The sequence below is a fragment of the Aulostomus chinensis genome, chromosome 19 (genome assembly GCF_037954235.1).
Source record: "Aulostomus chinensis isolate RoL2024-O1b breed Wild chromosome 19, RoL_Achi_v1.0, whole genome shotgun sequence".
NCBI classification, from domain to species: Eukaryota; Metazoa; Chordata; class Actinopteri; order Syngnathiformes; family Aulostomidae; genus Aulostomus; species Aulostomus chinensis.
The window spans coordinates 4,314,252-4,333,584 of NC_141338.1; the positions used below are offsets into that span (position 1 = coordinate 4,314,252).

At 44.8% G+C, this 19,333-nt stretch overlaps 2 protein-coding genes across 3 annotated transcripts; one reads left to right on the plus strand and one right to left on the minus strand.

Annotated features, from left to right (window-relative positions):
• Nucleotides 1-297: 297 nt before the first annotated feature.
• On the plus strand, nt 298-14,123 carry LOC147243723 (uncharacterized). Its single transcript, XM_086186967.1, has 29 exons — nt 298-432; nt 1,500-1,693; nt 2,385-2,997; nt 3,106-3,209; nt 3,295-3,360; nt 3,722-3,907; nt 4,350-4,483; nt 4,574-4,668; nt 4,769-4,823; nt 4,916-5,050; nt 5,132-5,371; nt 5,694-5,757; nt 5,847-6,042; nt 6,128-6,222; nt 6,326-6,680; nt 6,860-6,994; nt 7,753-7,789; nt 7,898-8,011; nt 8,109-11,139; nt 11,275-11,429; nt 11,511-11,686; nt 11,878-11,941; nt 12,018-12,156; nt 12,234-12,360; nt 12,462-12,495; nt 12,587-12,676; nt 12,750-12,978; nt 13,101-13,386; nt 13,470-14,123. The coding sequence occupies exons 2-29, from the start codon at nt 1,506-1,508 to the stop codon at nt 13,566-13,568; spliced, it is 7,242 nt and encodes a 2,413-aa protein (XP_086043093.1). The 5' UTR covers nt 298-432; nt 1,500-1,505; the 3' UTR covers nt 13,569-14,123.
• A 537-nt stretch (nt 14,124-14,660) lies between these two features.
• tor1 (torsin family 1) lies at nt 14,661-18,313 on the minus strand. 2 transcript variants are annotated; one of them, XM_086186968.1, is made up of 5 exons: nt 17,978-18,313; nt 16,642-16,907; nt 16,378-16,553; nt 15,962-16,089; nt 14,661-15,889 (listed from the first exon to the last, which is right to left on the minus strand). In XM_086186968.1, the coding sequence occupies exons 1-5, from the start codon at nt 18,186-18,188 to the stop codon at nt 15,645-15,647; spliced, it is 1,026 nt and encodes a 341-aa protein (XP_086043094.1). In that variant the 5' UTR covers nt 18,189-18,313; the 3' UTR covers nt 14,661-15,644. The 2 variants fall into 2 exon arrangements, with proteins under 2 accessions (XP_086043094.1, XP_086043095.1); XM_086186969.1 differs by lacking the exon at nt 17,978-18,313 and adding an exon at nt 17,201-17,791.
• Nucleotides 18,314-19,333: the final 1,020 nt, after the last annotated feature.

The window sequence follows — 19,333 nt, forward strand, 5'->3', positions numbered from 1 at the left end:
ATGAAAAAAAAAGCGTTTAATAAGCAGTGACTAATAATTTCCATCATTCCATAATAAAAACTTAAAAGGAATTTTACTTTATCCATGGGCCCAAGGACCTCCAATAATTATCCATGAATGCATTTTCCTGAAAAATACCACTGAATTCAATACAGTAAATTTATTTTTAACTATTTTCCTTGTAAATTGTGATTTTTAAAACAAAATACTTTTATACTTATTAATCTAGCGCGTCCCCCCCCCATGTCATTTTTAAACAATATCACTACATTTCCCACAAGCCCCTACCTACCCCCGCGGAAATACAACGTCACGACCAACATGGCGGATTAGTGGCTGTGTGCATGCATCTGCGGTGCTAATGTGCTGTACTCGCTTTTCGCTGATGAATGATATTTAATTTCTCCCCGCAAACGGCAGATAATTGAACAGGTACGTTTTCAGAAGAAGCTTCCATGTTAGTGATGAAACTATTGACGGAACATTAAAAGACACACGCACACACACACACACACACACAAACTACAGTTTCAATGCTAATTTAATGCCTTTTCACTTGTTTTGTCCGTTGTTGATGTTGAGAAAAGCTCGCTAGAGGTGTGCCGCGGCTTCTTGTTAATTTATTCTCCCTCGTCTTGAATAAATATTCTCCTCATTCTCGCCTGCCACGATTTTGACGTCAGTCCCCGTCAGGTAGACAAGTGGCCGAGGCTTGCATACGAATTACATCATACTGGCGTTCATAGCAGCTTCTGCAGGAGTCGTCGATGGTTTGTCTCATCTTGCTCTGAAACAATGTCGTGTGTAACTTTAAACATGTGGCGTAAAAGCAGATTATTAAGTGTAATATGGCGCATAAACAAACAATCATATCAAAACACAACATGTCTGCTTGGTATTTGCAGATTTTTGTCATTTAAAAAAAGGATCTTATAAGTCGTGTCGTATAAATAGTATTTTCGAGGTTTTTTTTTAAATGTTTTAGAATGAAGATTAAACATGACTTCCCCCCCCCCCCCCAAATAAACAATATTTACATGTGTTTTTCAGTAGGTGCCAATTGTGAATATTGAGATGTGAAAATATCTGTCAGTAAATGTTGGATATCAACCAAAAAATCAGTGGTGAAGTTATCTGCAAACGAATCCAAAGTTGTGCATCAAGACAGGAAAGTATTCATGGTTTTTAGAGAGACTACACATCTTCATAGTGCATGAGGAAGCGTATTTACATTTTGCTCAAGGATACTTGGACATGGTCACCGTGGGAAGTGAGGATAGAACCAGTGACCCTTCGGTTGCTAGACAGCCGCTCCACCCCGAGCTATGACTTTTGAAGGGGTCTTATGTCAAAGTTAAGATGTTCGTTAAGACGGCAGAATATGAGATTTAGGGCGGCACGTGGCTGCAACACTACGATATTGCACTTAAAATGGCACATTCACACACGGTCATTTCTTCACAAACAAGTCTACTGATGCAGGAATCACTTGTTTTCAGGTGACAATGTTTCGCCGCTCAAGGTTTAGTGTCCGGCCCAATGTGGGTACCGCCGGTAGAACAGCACCAGCATCTCAGGAAGCTGCTGCTGGGAATCAGGATGCCAGCGAGGCCCTAAAAGATGTGGCTGAAGCTTCTGCTGCGGCCGACGGAAACTCTGATGCGGCTCCATCGGAGAAAGTTTCAGTTTCAGGGTGAGTAACGAGCATTTAAGTTTTTTTTTTTTTGTTTTTTTTTTGCAGCCCTGTTATGGTCTGCCATTAGGATGCATCCTGAGTGGAGCTCATCAACATGTTTGTGTTGAAACACAAATGTGTTCTGATTCTCCTGTTGATGCTGTTATATTCTTCTTATTAGGCTTCATAGCTGCAGATAGAAATGATAAACGGTGGAGCAACGACTTTGCTGTAGTATTTCATCACATCCCTCCTTTGATACAACATCGACACACTGCTGCAAAGTTTTGATGTTTTGTTTTTGTCAGAACAGGTGATCAAAACACTTCCCCTCCATTTCTTTGACTTAAAAAGTAGTCTGGTTCCCAGTGTTGCCCAGTGAGCGTCCGTAAACACACAGCTGACGGCATCTGAGGGTGGGAAGCCGGAGGAGGCTGCATGTCCTGGACACTGCACTAGCGCCTCCTCTGGTCAATCAGGGCTCTGAACGGGGGGGGGGAGTGATAACATGACCCTGTGGTGAAAATCCTCCCCATCAGATGAAATGATGTGACCAACAACTCCACATGTGTTGGAGGAAGCATGTGGTGGTCTGCAGCCACCAGGACAGCTTGCTAGAGTGAACTGGTGAGGTACTACTGAGGGGCAAAACACAAAATAAAGTTTAAAGAAAAAAAAGAATAACGCAATCACTCTGACTGCTTCCTAGGGATGTTGTTGACCAAAATGGGGAAAGTACCAGCTCTTCAGCTGCAGTCCAGAGAAGGAAGCGGTTTTCTATCAAGCCCAAAGTGGCCCCAGGCCGCCCCTCCACCCTGCCTCGGACGCCAAAGTCTCCTATCAAGGCAATCGCAGAAACTCTTGTTGAAGGTTCAGATCGTGGCCCAACAACATCCAGCAGAGATGAGACTCCAGCAGCCCCTCACGGGCTTCAGTCTCCAAGGCGACGGAGGCCCTCTGAGGACAATAAGCAGCATAAAGTGCTACCTAAAACCACCCCCGTGTCCTCCAGCATCTCAGGACCTTCAGCTGACGACTCGTTGAATCAGACTCATCAGTCAGAAGTCAGTGTCAAGAAATCAGACAGCCAGATGAAAGTTCCTCCCAGACCACCAGATAAAGTCCCCCCCTCTCTACCTGACAAAGAAGCCACAGAGCTATCCGAGAAAGCCAAGACTCTGTTGTCATCTAAGAGTGGGACTTCACCGCCACCGCCCACATTCTCCTTGAGTAGACTCCTGAATGACCCGTCAGACCTGCAGAGGCTGGAAAAGGCCCGTAAGCTCCGAGAGCTGCTCAAACAGGAGATGCACAAGGAGAAGGTGAGCTCACACCCGTCGTCCGCGTTCTCCTCACCTCACCGCTACCGCATCTGTTCTGATTTGTTCCGACTAACTAAAATAAACGATTTCCATTGTTTGATGTTGTAGAAACTTAAGAAAAAAAAGGCACGTCTAACAGAATACACTTTGGATCCCGCCAAAATGACCATGAGGGATCTTATCCGCTACCTGCCGATGTCGAACCCCATGTCGTGAGTGCCTATGCTGCAGAGCCTCTGGTTTTCTGTGGTTCTTGCCAGTACAGACAGTATTTGATATGATGTGCTTATTTTCCAGAACTAGTATAGAAGACACAGCTCAGGAGAATGAAACTGTTATCCCGAGTTCTCCAGGAAGAGAAGAGTAAGTTTGTCCCACCATTTAGTATCAAACTTTTGTAGTTTTGTTGTGTCGTCCATAATGAGACATAAAATGATGCTGTATTTTCCGTACACTCCCTTTATTGTATTTGCATTGATTCTGAAGTATTTGAAACGTATGTCATTTGTAAATAAATAGCATTTTAGGGTCCAGAAATCAGAGCTAAGCTCAAATACTGATGCTCGAAAGGAGCTTTCTATGAAGGAAAGAAGTCTAAAAGCAAGGAAGGAAATGGAGAACTAGCTTAGCTTATAGATGCTGATGGAAAATCAAATGATTTGAAATTGCGTTGAAAATACTTCTGAGTTTACAGTCGATTTAAGCGACGTCTCCTCCGTCACAGATCACCAGAGAAAGCCCAGCAGCCTGAGGTCCGCCCTAAAATGGCGAGCCCGAGGGAGGAGGGAGCAGAAACGGCAGCATCGGCTGCGGCAGGGGAGGAAGAGGAGGAGGAAGAGCAAGAAGAAGCGCTTATGGTTCCACAGGTCAAAGTAGCAGAAGATGGCTCTCTGATCATTGATGAGGAGAGGTGAGTGGACCCGTGGAGGCTCTGAGATAGGTTATTGTCTTTTCCCTCATGGTAGGCAGTGACTTATGATGTCTGGAAAAAAAAATGAATCACTTAGTAAATTTGTGAAGAACCAGATGTCAGTCTCTGAGTCTCTCTCTGGGGATGAGGGGTAAATGTTGTCCATGGAACTCAAATACTTCACTGTGGCGGTTGACCGGGTCTTTGAACTGGTCAACTGTCCAGAAATTAGTCGTTAGACTAGAAACTTATCAAATCACAAAATGCAACTTGCATTGAATCATTGGAAATATGTAAGAAGGAGCTTTTCAATGAGGAAGGAATCTGATTCTAACACATTTGCGTAGTCAAAATGGGGGAAAAAAAAACCTTTTTGAACACGACGACTGACACAATGCACAAACTTTGCGTGAGTGGATCCCTCATCAAATTTTTGTCTCAGCTTGACTGTGGAAGTCCAGCGAGCAAAAGGACCAAACCCAATCCAGGATCGAGACCCCATCTTTGAGCGCGGCTCCACGACAACATACTCAAGTTTCAGGAAAGGGATCCATTCGAAGCCCTGGTCCAGTGAAGGTGGAGTACTTATGGACAAGGCTCATGCATATCCAAATGAAAAAACCTTTATGATATCACTCTAAAAAAACTATTTATTTATTTTTTTAGAGACAGACATGTTCTTCCTGGCGATCAGCATGGTTGGGACAGACTTTTCAATGATATGTCAACTATTTCCCCACAGAGCTCGAGCAGAGATAAAGGTCAGAATCACGATATACAAATGGAGGCATTGTAGCTCTTCACATACTTAAACCGGTGTGTGTGTGTGTGTGTGTTAACGACATTGATTTCAACTTTCAGAACAAATTCAAAAAAGAAGAGCGTGAGAACACGTGGAGAATCGACAAAGCTTTCAGTAAGTATTGTTTTTGTCCCAGCCACCAGGCAGGTGAGCTTACGTGTCAAACACGCACAGAAATGGTCCAATACTTGCCGATTCTTTTGTAGGAGAGAGGCGAAAACTGGACATTGAGTATTTTTCTAAGCTGCTGGAGAAGATTCTGGAAGTACAGAAAAACAGGAAGAAACTCAAGTCGATCTCTGACAAGATGGCTCCGAAAAAGTCCAAGAGGAAGACAAAGGGTAAGTCTAAACATCCCAAGTCCATTATTGAATAAACGTTTAGGGGTCTCAGGGCATGAATCCTTCTCAATCCTTCTACAGGCAAAAAAGCTGCAAGGAAGCTTAGTGATGTGGAGGAGGAAGATGAGGAAGAAGAGAATAAACTCCCTGACTTGGAGGAGGAAGAGGAGGGAGAGAAAGAGAATGAGCAGCTCTGTAATGAGGGAGGAGCCCCCGGTTCCAAGTCGAAGAGGAAACGCAAAAGACAGAGCAAAGAGGACGCCTCAACTAAGGAGTCAAATCAGAAGAAAAACAAAACCGGCGAAGGGAGCAACGAACAAGGTACAGATGAGTTCAGCCTAGAGTGCTCGGCCTGCGTGAAATATTCTTGTTGCTACCAAACATAGTAGGTTTCAAATGAGGAGTATGTATGTTCTCCTAGTCCATTAGCAACTCCTGGTTCTGCCTCAGGAGTTTATCAAATAATTTCTATTCATAGTCCTGAGGAAAGCCCTTAATGAAGAGACAAAGTGGTCATCAAGTAGTAGTAGTAGTAGTAGTAGTAGTAGTAGTAGTAGTAGTAGTAGTTTTATTAGTACGTCAGGTTTAGCGTGTGGGCGTGGCCCTGTTGATCACAAACTAATGCTTTCCTTATTTTACTCAGATGAGGCGTGTATCCCTGAAGACGTGGAAGCAGCACTTCCCGAGGACAGTACAAATCCAGACAAGTACGACTAAAAACTCTACAAACGGAGACAGAAATGCTGACCATGCACTTTCAGTTTGCCCCAAAATGTCAATGTTTCTCACTCATCAGGTCTGAAAACGCAGAGATTACGGCTAAGAGCACCCAAGTCAAGCCAGCAAAACTTTCACGAGGAGGAGCGCCAAAACCGCTTCTGCCGTTAGGCCGCAAGTGGAGTAAAAAGCCTCAACCGACCACTGCAAAGGCCAAAGAGAGCGTGTCAGATGAAGGGGAGGAGAATGTGAGTGACGGAGCCTCTACAGATCAGGTTTTTATTTTGGTTCCTGGTAAACTCATCAGATCTTTCTGCAGATTGCTTATCTGTCCTGCTGAACGTCACCTTAACCTTGTAGGTGGATAAAGAGGCACCACAGGAGAAGAAGTCAGCCAATGACAGCGTTTCCTCTGAAGAAGAGGACTACGCTGCTCCACCTTCAAGACCGACCAGGTACAATCTATGCTCTTTCTCTTTATTATCTTCAAAATCATTCCTTCTTACCAGAGAAAATGGCTTTGGTCATTATTGGTAAGAAGGGGTTCATCTTTTGTAGGTATGGAAGAGTGCCCAAACCTACCAAGCTCTTAAATTACCCTGCCAAGGACGATGCATCAGAATCCACTCAGGCTGCACCAGCACGGTCCGCTGCTCAGCCTAAACCCAAATGCTCTCGTAAAAGAGGAAGCTCGTCCCAGGCATCAACCCAAGATTCCAAAAAGTCCAAACTGGTCACCCTCAGGGCCTCTCAGTCAGAATGCAGCGATGAGGATGATGAAGGGCAGAGGGAGGATGAGGAGTTGGTTGAGGAGTGGCCGGCGTGTAGCTCCGGCAATTCCCCAGTCTTTGTGCCTGCCAGCCTGCGCCCCCCTCAAACTGAGATCTCAGAGGTGGAGGAGACAATGGAGGAGGTATTTAATAAAATCAGAACACAAATGAAAACACCAACCATTCATTTTATGTTGACGTGTCTTACATTTTTGCATTGTTTGCCTTTGTTTTTTGTTTTGTTTGTTTTTTTTTCTTTGTGCATGCTTTTACATTCCATAATTCACACCCTCCACTCTGGCTCCCTCCATTTCACACGTAGCTTGATATCTTGGCCAACATGCCTGATGTGTTGGGCATCTCCCAAGATGCTCTCTGTCCCGACGCCTCATGTGAGCAGGCGCAAAATGAGACAGGCACAGCTGACCCTTGTGAGCATCAGCTGGACTTGCTGGTTGTAAGTGCCATTCATACCATTTCAGTTAAATACACAAGCCCAGTTCTACTACTTTTAATATGTTGTTGTCTTAAAATGTTCACATGGTTTTATCTTCATGCAGTCCACATCACTGTGATGTATTTGTAAGACACTTCCATCAGTTTCCCTGTATTTTCAGTTTCAGTGGAGAGCTAATATTAAGTTCTGCCCACTTTAAATTGATTCATGCTATGTTGCAAACAAACTGTTATTTTAGAATCAGCATTAGCCACGATGTGGCAGTCATGTCTCATTCACTGAAGCACTTTTTTAAAAGTAAAAGACAGAACTTGGGCTATTGTAAGACCGCCTATCCATTTATGCTAATTCACCCTCGGGATAAAAAGTCTGACATCTTATTTCCACATTTAGATTCTGGAAATGTGTCAATACATGTGACAATCCATTAGTTGCTATGGAAACCTCTCTGATCACAGGGGAAAAAAATAAGCTAACAGGCTACAAGGGAGCTAAATAACAAGGTTTTTCTCTCTCTGCATCATCTCTGAAAGATTTAAAGCAGATATTCCACATGTGTAGTCAAAAAGCAGATGAATTAGCTGTTCATTCTCAGCTACTGCAATTGATGGGTGTTTCCATGGCCTTTGTAGAGGTTTTATACTCATAATATACAAAATTACCAATGCCAGGCATCGGCATGTGGAAATAAGGCGATAGACCTGACTTCCACTTGAAGCTTTTGATGTAATTCATTGTGTTGTGTGTTTACCCTCCAGGATGTTATAGACTTCCTTTCATCAGAACATGCGGAAGGTATGTAGTGGATGGATTCCAAACATTTCCCTAACAAGAGTATATTTTTTACATGCTACAGAGTATTAATTTTCTGGTGCAACTTTTTTTTTGTTTTGTTTGTTTTAGTGTCTGAAGTTGAGAGCTACAACGAGGCTGCTCAAACCCTGTTAACCATCGGCAACCTGACCCATCTCTCTCAGTCAGCACAGAGTCAAACAGCCGCCGAGGATCACGAAACAGGTCAAAGACACAGATGCTACCTGATTCATTATTTTAAGAAAAATTACTCAATTTTATTAGATTGCAATTAAAAGTGTGTCATTGTATTTAACTGCAGGCACATCAGTCAGTGTCAGTGATATCAGCCGACATCCAGAGGAAGATATTGCAGCAGAGCCTCTTGGACAAGAGGAATGTGATGCTACCCCGGCTGTTTCTACAGAAGCAGTAAAGACTGTTTCCTCTGTGGAGCCACAAAACAATGCCGCAAATAATGAGTCCTGGTCTCAAATTGATGCCACGCCCATTGTGAAGACCAGTGATCAAAAATGTAGTGAGCAGAGGACTGTTTCTGATCAAACACCTCAGTTACCTTCAAATCTAGAGATTTCAAAGACAGATTCTCCTCAGGTCACAAGAGGACGATCATCCAAGGTAAAACCAAAACCTAATGTTGACCGAGCCTCACGGACTGCCCCGTCAAAATCCCAAACAGATGCATCAACAGTTAGGACACCCGTAGAGAGCAAAACAGCTTCTCCTGATGTTTCCCAAGGTTTGGAAAAACTGTCATCTTTGGAGGAAGCAACTTCTAAAATAGCAGGAGGGTGTCCAGCACTGGTAGAAGGTACAATCTCCTCTGAAAAACAGAGTTATTCTGAAGCCCAGTTTGAATCCATCATGGGGCAGACCACCATGGACACGAGTTCCGCGGATGAAATCCTGATCTCCCATGCAGAAGAAGTTGAAATTATCAGCAATAATCTGGCAACATCTGGCATGTCAGCCACAGAATCACAAGTTCAGCAAGAATCAATCTCAGACTCTGTCGCAGGCCAAGAAAGCAGCCACCATGCTGCTGCTTCAGAGGAGCCTCCTGTCAGTCAGACCAGGAAAAGCCGATTCCAAAAGGTTAAACCAATTCTACCGCAGAGATCGAGAAGTGTACGGTCCAAAGCTCCAACCACAGGAGACCCTACAGAGAGAGATTCCAGCCAATCCTCGAACTTTGAATCAGAAACTATAGCAGAGGCAGAATCACAACCAATTCATACCACCCCTTCTGTAAGTCCAAACAGTAGGTCCGCGTCAGATTTAACACCACCCGTGAATTTAGGCTCTACTCACACAGCCACAGAGGAGACGTCATCAACTGAAGAGAGCGAGACACTTGTTGGACTTGGTGGTCAGGTAGACTCAGCAAAATTGGATCCAGGTTCCCCTGAAACACGTCACGGCTCATCTGAAGTGCAGGTCAACCCTATTTTGGAACAGCCTACAAGCAAAGGAGAATCAACATCTCAAACTATACATGAAAAACTGACGTCTCCTGTTGAGAGAAAGGAGAATTCTAATCTGCTGAGATCCGGCACAGTCACAGAATCACAAGTGGGACTAGAAGCAAATGAAAATCCATCACCAGTGACAGAAAGCACTGTCAGTCCCACCACATCTGCTGTGCTTGAAGAGTTACCTGTCAGTCAGAAAGAAGAAAATGAAGTCTTATCTACTAATCGGACCAGGAAGAGTCGATTCCAAAAAGCCAAACCAAACCTACAGCAGAGATCAAGAACTGTAGGGTCTAAACTTCCTACCACAAAGGACCCTGGGGAGAAGGGGGGCCGCCCATCTTCAGACCTTGAATCCAAAACTAAAGGAGATGTTGAATTACAACAAACTCCCTCTTCTATAAGCCAAAGCACTGGTTCTGGTTCAGCTTTGATATCCACCATGGATTTGGGCTCTACTTGTATACCCACAGAGGAACCGTCATCAACAGAGGTGATGCACATTGGACTTCTTGATCATGTTGATTCGGCTGCAGCAACATTGGATCTGGTTGCCCCTGAAAACAAGAGTCACTGCTTTCCTGAAGCCCAGATTGACCCTAGGTGGGAACAGGCTACCGCAGACAAAGGGGCAACATCTGAATCCACAGGTGATAAACCATTGCCTCATGTTGGAAACACAGATTGTAGTAAAGTTGTGACAGTTGACACAATCACAGATTTGCAAGTTGGAGGAGGAGAAAATGTGAATGAATCCCCATCACAAGATAGCGGCAACAATCCTGTTGCATCTGTAGAAGAGTTACCCAACATTCAGCCTGAAGCGATGGAAGAGGCAGTGACTTGTCCAAATCGGTGTCAGTTAGAAACGAGCAAACCAAACCTACCACCGACTCCAAGATCTGTCCAGCCTAAACCTCCAACCACATCAGACTGTAGCGCAACTTTGAAGCCTGAATCCACGGACAGTACGGTAGCGGAGGCAGAATTATCATCAACCTTCAATACCAACCCTTGTATAGAAAGTCACAGTATTGGTTCTGCTTCAGTTTTGATGCCAACATTGGAATTTACACATAAACCCGAAGAGGAATTGCCCTCAGCTGAAGTGACCCAGACAAATACCGGCCTTCACAAGGTTTCAAGCTTGGAGGACTCAAAACAAAATGCAACCCAGCGAAGGCGACGCATCGCCAAAGCCAAACCCAATTTAGGATTAGCCCCGAGAACAGTACAGTCAAAGGTGCAGCCAAAAGATATCAGTAAACTATCGCCGCAGATGAGCAGCGCGTCAAATGCTGCCTCAGAACAACAGCCAGTAGACAGGGCGCAAACTGAACCAGACATCACAAACAGCAAACAAATGAAGAGCCCACTGTTGGAACAGTCAGGGAACAGAATAAATGAAGAGGGTGGCTCCTCTGACAGTAATGTCACCGTAACAACATTGGTTGCGGAGAATCGGTCTGTATCGACAGCTCCTAAAATCAAAAGCAACGAAAAACCTGCGGTTGAAGAGGAAACCAAAATGGACAGCACTTCAGATCATGGCAAGGTGGAGGTTAGACCTGTTGCAGACTCAGAGTTTGACATGTCCTTCAGAGCCATTGAGTCACACACCCAACAAATTTTGGATTCACATTTAGTTCCAAACGTCCAGGCTTCAGAGGGTAGTTTGGCAGAGTCAAAAAATACAACCTTACGCCCTGACAATGGACAGTCCACACCACAACCAAGTGAAAGCGTCCAGCAATCATCCACTGAGAATACACCAGCGATCAAAAGTCAAGATGTTGTCAAACTAAGTTCTGAAACCAGGGAAATAAACCAAAGCATGGACACATCTCAAGCCCCCCAATGGTAAGGAATTGTTAGCATTGATTGTCACAATTATTGGTTCGGGAGAAATTTGTAGACGAGTCCCAGTTTTTTCTGATTAAGACACTGAATGATAATGAGAAGTTTTTCTTTAACGGTATTTTCCTTTTTTTCAAGCCGTGATGATAATACTTCAGGGGCCTCCTGTAAACCATCAAGAAAAGGCCCTCAGACTCGTCGAGGCAGACTCGTTAAACCCAAACCCAACCTCGGCCGTGGCAGTCGAGCTCCACAACCTCAACAAACCGAGAGCGCAACACAAGCAGACGCAGGTTTGACCTTACAAACATAGGCTCCTTCTGCTCAAGGAATGCTGAGCTGCTTATCAGGATCACGGATGTTCTTTTCCACAGCCACTGGCTCTTGCTTGGATGCTTCTGGTTCACACAGACCAGTGTCCGGCGTCCAACCTGACATTCAGGAACCAGTAGAGGGAGCTATTGAACAAGTAATAAACCGAGCGTCACCTCAAAATGACGCTGGGTCCTCCTTGGGCTTTGTGACACAAGTACCTGAGGTGTCTAATCAGGTGAGTAAAAGAGGCATATCACCTGATACTTGCATGTGTGGTTGGAGGATTTTGGCGTCGGTGCTCCAGGTGTGATTGTGGATTGCACCAAAAACAACACACCTCGTCACTGCACTTGCTAATGGAACTTTGAGCTGAGAGATAAAGCATTCACCCCTGATGTTGTTTTCTGCCTCCCTTGACAATCCCAGGAAGCAACGCTGGCAAGTATAGGAGGGACCCAAGGCTATTCCAGTTTCACAATATTTCCAGAGAGTAAGGCGCTTGTGCTTTTCTGCACATTATTTACGCACCACGGTTTGGTCTAAAGCCTGTCTTACTCTCATCTCAGTGCTGACAGTGCCGTCAGATCCAGACGAACCATTTTTCATTCTCTCTCTGACTGAGATCCCAGTCAGTTCTTCAGGGGAGGTGATGGATAATCCCTCTGAGCCCCTCCCAGATCTTCCTGCTCCAGTGCAGCTTCAGAGGTTAGCGCTCTCATTGTACTTGCATTCACGTTGCCGCTCGTGTTCCGTGTGTGATTCTACAACCGTCCCCACCGTAGTGTTCCTGGTGAGAGTGTAGCAGCAGCAGAGGAAGACGGTTCCCTCCCAACCGTTTTTGTGCCTGTGTCCACGGAGGAGACTGGTGGGTCAGGACTCGTCCCAGAGACCGGGCCAGTTGGATATATAGTAAGTGAAAGGCCAGAGAACAGGGCTGACCGATGCCATAGGATGATGTGTGACTGAAAAGTAATAACATTTTTCTATAATTTGTTATTCTGCCCCATCAGAGCTCATTCAGGGAGAATCCAGTTGATCCATGTGGTATGGAAATTATATTTTTCTCTATTATTGCCTTTGAACCCTGTAATTATTGTTGTATTGCTGATGTTGAGTCCGCTCTGTATTTGAATAGAGGGTACAGGGGTCGACCCACCGCAGACTGTGGGGGATAGTGAGGAAAGCAACATCCCCGCGACGAAGACGAGACAAACCGGAAGAAGAGGTATACAGAGGAGAGATACCTCTTCATCACTGAAAGCTCCTCCTCATCATGTCCCTCTCTGTCTTTGAAACAGCAAAACTGCAGGTCAAACCGAGCGCTTCAAGGAAGAAGCAGGCTAGTAAGGTCCTGGCTTATGAGGAAGCAGAGTCGGTCCCGGTCCAAGCAAACACCCATCAGATCCCAGAGCTCCCCAGACCTCCCAGACAGCGAGAACCTGATGACGCACATGAAGGAAACAAGGCCCTCAAGAACCTTGAGGATAACAGCTTGGCCCCCCAGACTAGAACCAGCACTCCGGATAGGTGAGGGAAAAACACACAAAAGTGGGGCGATTTCCCAGTAGACGCCTGTGTGTGTGCAGGCGTGCAGTGGGAAACTGGTCTATCTCGTTATTGTAATAACTTTTTTTTTCCCCTGTGCCTAGAAAACCCCACAGCTTCTCTTCCTTCCTCTCTGAGACAAACATCCCCGCAGGTTCAAAGAATCCTCCGTGTGCCGCCTCCAAGGTTAGTACTCAGAAAACGGCAAGACCACAGACCCCCCCGTCTCCCGCAGCCTCCGTGTCACACACGGTCGCTCCAAGCAGCCCACCAGAGACGCCAGGGGAAGCCCGCTCCTTTACCCCCTCAAAAAGACAAGCTGAGACTGAACAGACTGCTGAGCCCAGCGACTCAGACTCGACTCCTAGCGCTTCCCTCACTGTGACCGAGGTAAGGAGGCTTCACCAGTGCCACCTGAGCCCAGGGGAATATTAACCTCATGGAGTGAAGAGTCCTGTTTTCCTGTGTTCCAGGTCTCAGTTTCTCAACAAAGCGACTGTGTAGAAGTGGAGCCCATCAGCGTGTCTCAGTATTTCTTGAGTGACATTTTTACAGAAGTGGAAGAAGGATGAAAGCCATTGAGAAGAACCTGCCGCTGGCTCGCCTTCTTTGAAAATCTAATCTCTGTTGAATTTAATTTATGACTGAATATACTTCTGTCTGTCATTCATGAAGCAGCACAGCTAGGCTGGCTGTCACTAGCATTTTGAACATGGCTACGTGTAGTTTCAACATGTTTTTAAGCCACCACCAAATTAGATAATGCTTACTGCAACCAATGCACAGGCTGACTAATTTGACTGAAATAATGCAGATTCCCCCAAGTATTCATTATGTTTATAGGCCTTTTTTTTACTTGTGCAGATGTGAATATTGAACCTGTTTTAATCACGTTTTTAGTGATCAAGAAAAGATGCCTTCAAACTGGCTTTTCTTTGAGGAAGTCATTCATTGACAGTCACATTAAAAGGGATATATTTTGCCGCAGTCCAGACGTTGGTTGTATATATGTTATATAAGAGGATGTACAGCAGTCAGATTACTACGTTTGATACTTGAAAAAACTTGCATGAAGTCCTTCAAACTCTTCAGTCAATTTAAAGTAAAACGGCTCTGTAAAATACAAATAAAACACTTCCTTTTTCAAGCGCTGGAGTGTTTACGTCATCTGAGTGTTGCAAAGGTTTTCCGATGATGTTAAACTGTTGAAGTATCTTTCCAGGCGACCCTGGATGGGAGGTTGAGAGGATCCACCTTTGAAGCAGTTTGAATTTCCTAACAAGCGTCTTCCTTCCTGTGTCATCGTGGGCTCTGCATTATTTTGTCATCACGTTTGATAAATCGAAGGGCAGAAGACGTTTTGCCACAGGATCGTTGCTGCTTTAGTCCCCAACTTGGCTTCATTCTCAGCTAAATCTTCGCCGCCAGCATCGACCGCACAACCAAACTGCACTTTGCACAGTTGCATTTTGCAACACATTTAGTTTTTGCGTAACTGCCGTCTCCGTCCAAATTTTCAGCTCTGAGTTCATCCTCATCCACCGCACTCCAGATGTGCTATGCTGTTCCTACAGGCGCTATGAGGTCACCTTTTCACCGCCATCACCTAGAGAGATTGTTCACTCCCAGTCTCACACTCAGTCTGGAGTACGTCATCAGAAAAATTAGAGAAAAATGTTTTATTGATGTGTTTTCCAGGTGTGTTGACAGCAGACAAGCTCGGTCTTTGCTTTTACTGGACGTCCTCACCAACGTTACTTTAAAAATTCACTTCAGTAACCGAGCAACTTTATGGGGAAAAAAGAAAAAGTTTCATGGCATTTTTTTTATGGTTAACACAAACAACATTTCCTTCCTTGACAACGTTAAGGCTGCTTTAAAAAAAAAACCTAAATGTAGTGCAGATTATCTTGTTTTCCAAGAAACATTTTACCAGAAGAATAAAAAAGCACTGATATTATGTCCACACTGTTGTTTACGATATCACATTGCATTCTGAACAGTGCCAAGAGTTCAAAATGTTACATATTAAAATGGACTCTTCAGAGAACAGCACTCCGGTGTCCCAGTGCAGCTTCAATGTCCAGTTGAGGAAATATTCCACTTTTAATGACAAAAAGTTAACTGGTAATGATTTTGGTGTTCACATAAAACGTTCTCTGCCTTTTGGAGAGTCGAGCCACAGTCTGGACAATCTGGATTTTTTATTTTTTTTTTATATATATATATAAAGTGGGATACCCGTAAATTAAAAAAAAAAAAAATTTTAAAGAATAAAAGGCATGTGTTTCCACAACAAAAACTAAACAAGAAATAAAGGTTTTAAAAGCACAACAGTGACATTTCATGACTGACGCTAGGCTGCCCTGTTAGGTCTGGGCTGCAAAGGCTCTTGGGAAAGCAAAACAGTCTTCAAGGCTCTGGATGTGTTGAGATTTAACAGGAGAGATCGGGCCGCCCGGATCAGAACCGGCGTGTTCATCAGCTTCTTTGCTCGGTGTCGGTGTGATGGAACGCTGGAGAACGTCTCCGGATACCCTTCACAAGTTCAGACGGACAGAGAGGGAGAATCCCCACTTTCTCTGCAGTCATTTGGCCGAGTCTTTAAAAGTGCGCTCAGTTATTCAAACGTGTCCTCCGGAAGACGACTATGTGTAGTAGTCCAGCTTGCTGTCTATCGTCTTACAGCCCTTGACTGAGAAGACGCGCTCAGATTTGGGGAAATAGACGAGATCTCTGGCCACCTTGTCTGCAACTTCCAGGTCAGGTTTAAGTTCTCTGGCTTTCATCCCAGCCATGGCACACTGGACCACGTGACGGTATTCCAAAGGCAGGAACGGGACAAAGAAGTCCACCAGGTTCTTGTCAATCAGGCTCGTGTGCCATAAACCACCTACAGGAGGATTCGGTCAGTTTTATTGAATGACAACAGCACCAAAGAAGAAGTCATGGAAGTTCTACTCACTTCTCTTATTGTTGAACACCGCCAGAGAGAGCAACGTTTCCAGGTCTTTGAGCTCGATCTCCTCTCGATCTCGCCCCGCTTTCCAGAAGTCCAGAGCCGTCTGTATGATGCTCTCGCCACCGGCGTTGCTACGGAGAAGATGAGAGACGGGCAACGTGTCAGACTGAACTTGTTGTGTTTCCTGGATTGATCCCTGACACGGCTCAAGTGAAAACCTTATAACAGACCTCTAAATGCATAATAACATTCTCTTATGACGGCATCGCGGCAAATAAAAGTAATCCAACCAGCATTCCGTCTCATTCCCAGAGAAAGATTTGAATGAACTCCTCTTAAAGACTTCTGACCACCCCCCCCCCCCCACCCTTTGACCTTAAGTGGTTCAAATGAACTGAAAACACATTCAATCTTTTCACCTGAGAAAGATGAAGATGGCCTTGCGATAAGAAACTCCATCCAGCTTGTCGTAGTAGTCCAGGTAGGGTTTGATACAGTCGATCAAGCCCGGGTGCATTTTGTCCATCTCGTCAAAGATGAACATGGACTGAGCGCAGTTGGTGACGTTGCCCTTGATCCACTGCTGCAGCTGAGACTGGGGAAGGAGGGGCGGCAGCACGGTCAAAGACGGACCAATACACCGGGCAAAGACCCAGAACCCAGAGGACAACAGTCATGTTTACCTTGTAGGTTTCAATTTGACTTGCATGAGGAAAGTGGAGTTCGGACGTGAAAACGTGAACGAAGCTGCTGTCCATTCCCTTCCTGTAGATGTTTTCAGCGATCAGCGAACTGACAAAGTTCTTCCCGGTGCCGGTCCAGCCGTGCAGGGACAGCACCAGCGGCTTCTTTGGATTGTTGTTGTTCATGAATCCATTCACAGCCTTCAGGATGATGTGTGATGCAATGTGTTGTCCGAACAGTTTACTCTCCAGGTCAGCCTCCAGACCTGCGGGGGGGGGGGGGGGGGGGGGCAAAGGCGTTATGGGGCGTCAACACGAGCACAAGTCACCAAGTCTAAAATCACCTTTTGCCTCCTGCAGACCAAAATCTTTTTCTATTACGTCAGCAGGGGGTGGTCTTGTGTGGCAGATGCCGCGGGACTATAATCTGATCCTAAAAGTGTGACGGGCACCTGAGGGGAGCTGACACGTAATGGGTGCATGGGTCTTTTTGCACCTTCGTTGTTGTCACGACGGTCCGTGGAAGGGAGGTATCACACTCGACTGCCAGAGGCCTTACCTGATGCATTGAAGCTCACCCATTTCGGCTCACAACTCTCGTGAAAATAGTTGAAGATCCTTCGCCCAAAAGTCGCGCCGATACCGACAACCACTGTGGTGGTGATCGGATCAATCGTGCTAACTAACACCGCTACTACGGAAAAAACGTGGAACAGCAAACTTAAATGCGCCGCTTTCATCTTCAAAACGATCGCACTGACTCGCATTTGCAAAGTTATAAGCTAAAAACAACCATGACAGCGCGGCGAAACCACGCAAAAATCAGCAGCAGCCTGCTAACCAGGCAACTAGCTTCATCTTACGTCATAAACACGCGTCTACAAAGCAAAACCGTTCGACAACGGAAATGTTTTAAATTGTAGGATGAAAACACAAGTAGAATTGTAAGTGCCGATGACAGTTTAGACGCTTTCGAAACCTTTACAGGCTGAAATCACGATGCAGCATAAATAAGAGCTCTGACACGGAAAAAAACAAAAGCAGCCTGCTAACTTGCCGACTAGCTTCCTCTTACGTCATAAACACGCGACAAAAACACGAAAAACGTTCGACAACGGAAATACTTGTCACTGTAAAAAAAAAAAAAAAGTACCAATGACAGATTAGAAACTTTCGAATCTTGTCTAGGCTGAATCATGATGCAGCATAAATAAAAGCTCCGATGATGTTAAAACAGTTGATGATAAAAGAAGTCACTCAGGCGTTTAAAGTGTGAAACGATCCCAATCGCAAAGGGACGTGGTGGCTGTGTGTTAGCGGGACGTCTGCACTCTACCCGTTCTGTTGAGGGAGATCCACTCCGGTCGACAGCACTCGTGGAAATAGTAGAAAATATTCTGGTAACTCGCTAAGAAGCCCGTGAGAGCCGCTGCCATGCCGACGGCTATGCTAGTGCTGATGGGCTCGATAGCCTGGGTGGTTCCACCCGAGCAGACAAGCAGCAGCAGCAGGACGTGTCGCTTCATGTCTGCTCGCCGCTGCTGCATTCAGGTAAACTCCAACCAAATGTCTCTTGAGTCAATAAACCACGGAATCTCTGCCAAATTCGACCCCAGACCCAAACCCGTTGCTCAGCGATTACGCACATTGCATTGCGTAGTCACGCACGGCAGAGCTCATCATTACGTCAGAGTCCAAAGGTGACGTTTACCTGGACCAAAGAGAGCCGAGCTGGTCCCAAATCCGACTTGGATTTGGAGTATTTCACCAAAATACTTGCTAAACTAGGTAGCTTAACTTTTTCTTGATTTGCAGCGGTGGAAAACAAACAAACATTTCTCGCGGTGACGAGATAAGTTAACTCGTTATAACGAAATCATTGCATTGAAAACATAATGATTGACCTTTTTTATACATACCCTCCCAAAACCAATCAATATGTTGTATCATCAATCTGAATTCTTGCAAAATCTCGTATTTAATTCATATTTAACTTCAGTATTTTTCATCTTATTGACTTATTTGAAAATGAAGCCAAACATAAATTCAGTCACTAACTTTAAAAACTAGGAAACCTTCAAACCAGAGAATTTATCCGGCATTCTTTATATTTTAGTGGCCCAGCGTGACGTCTGTCTGTGCAGATCTCCTGGTCTAATGTCCTGTTTCTTCTTTTTATGCTTCTAGTGTTGTTTTTTTAAATTATTGTTGTTGGTTGATAAAAGTTAACAGCTCCAACGATAAACCCTGTCAATGTGTAATGCATTCACAGAAATTACTCTATGTATTTTTGTCATGATCTTTCTAACATATTTCACATTTTCTCATCTATTTTTTTGGGCTTAAGTTGGCTTACTAAATTCATTAAAAACAAAATGAAATGAAAACACGCAAGTGCAGATGTTAAACCTGGATGAAGGTCTTTTCTGTAAAGAATTAATAAACTGTACAATGTTCCAATGAATACTGCCTACTTCCTATTTTCATACTTAACATGAGACACATTGTACATGTCTGGCTTCTGATTCTGGATCCCACAGGCATCTGGTTCTGTAGGATGAACCTCCCATCAGTCAATCCTCAGTTTATGGCATTATTTATACACTCTCACTGCACCAGTGACATCGGCCGGTGAGCAGCACTGAAGGGCCCCCCGTGTCAGGGTTTTAAAACTTCAGTTGGGAGAGGAAGT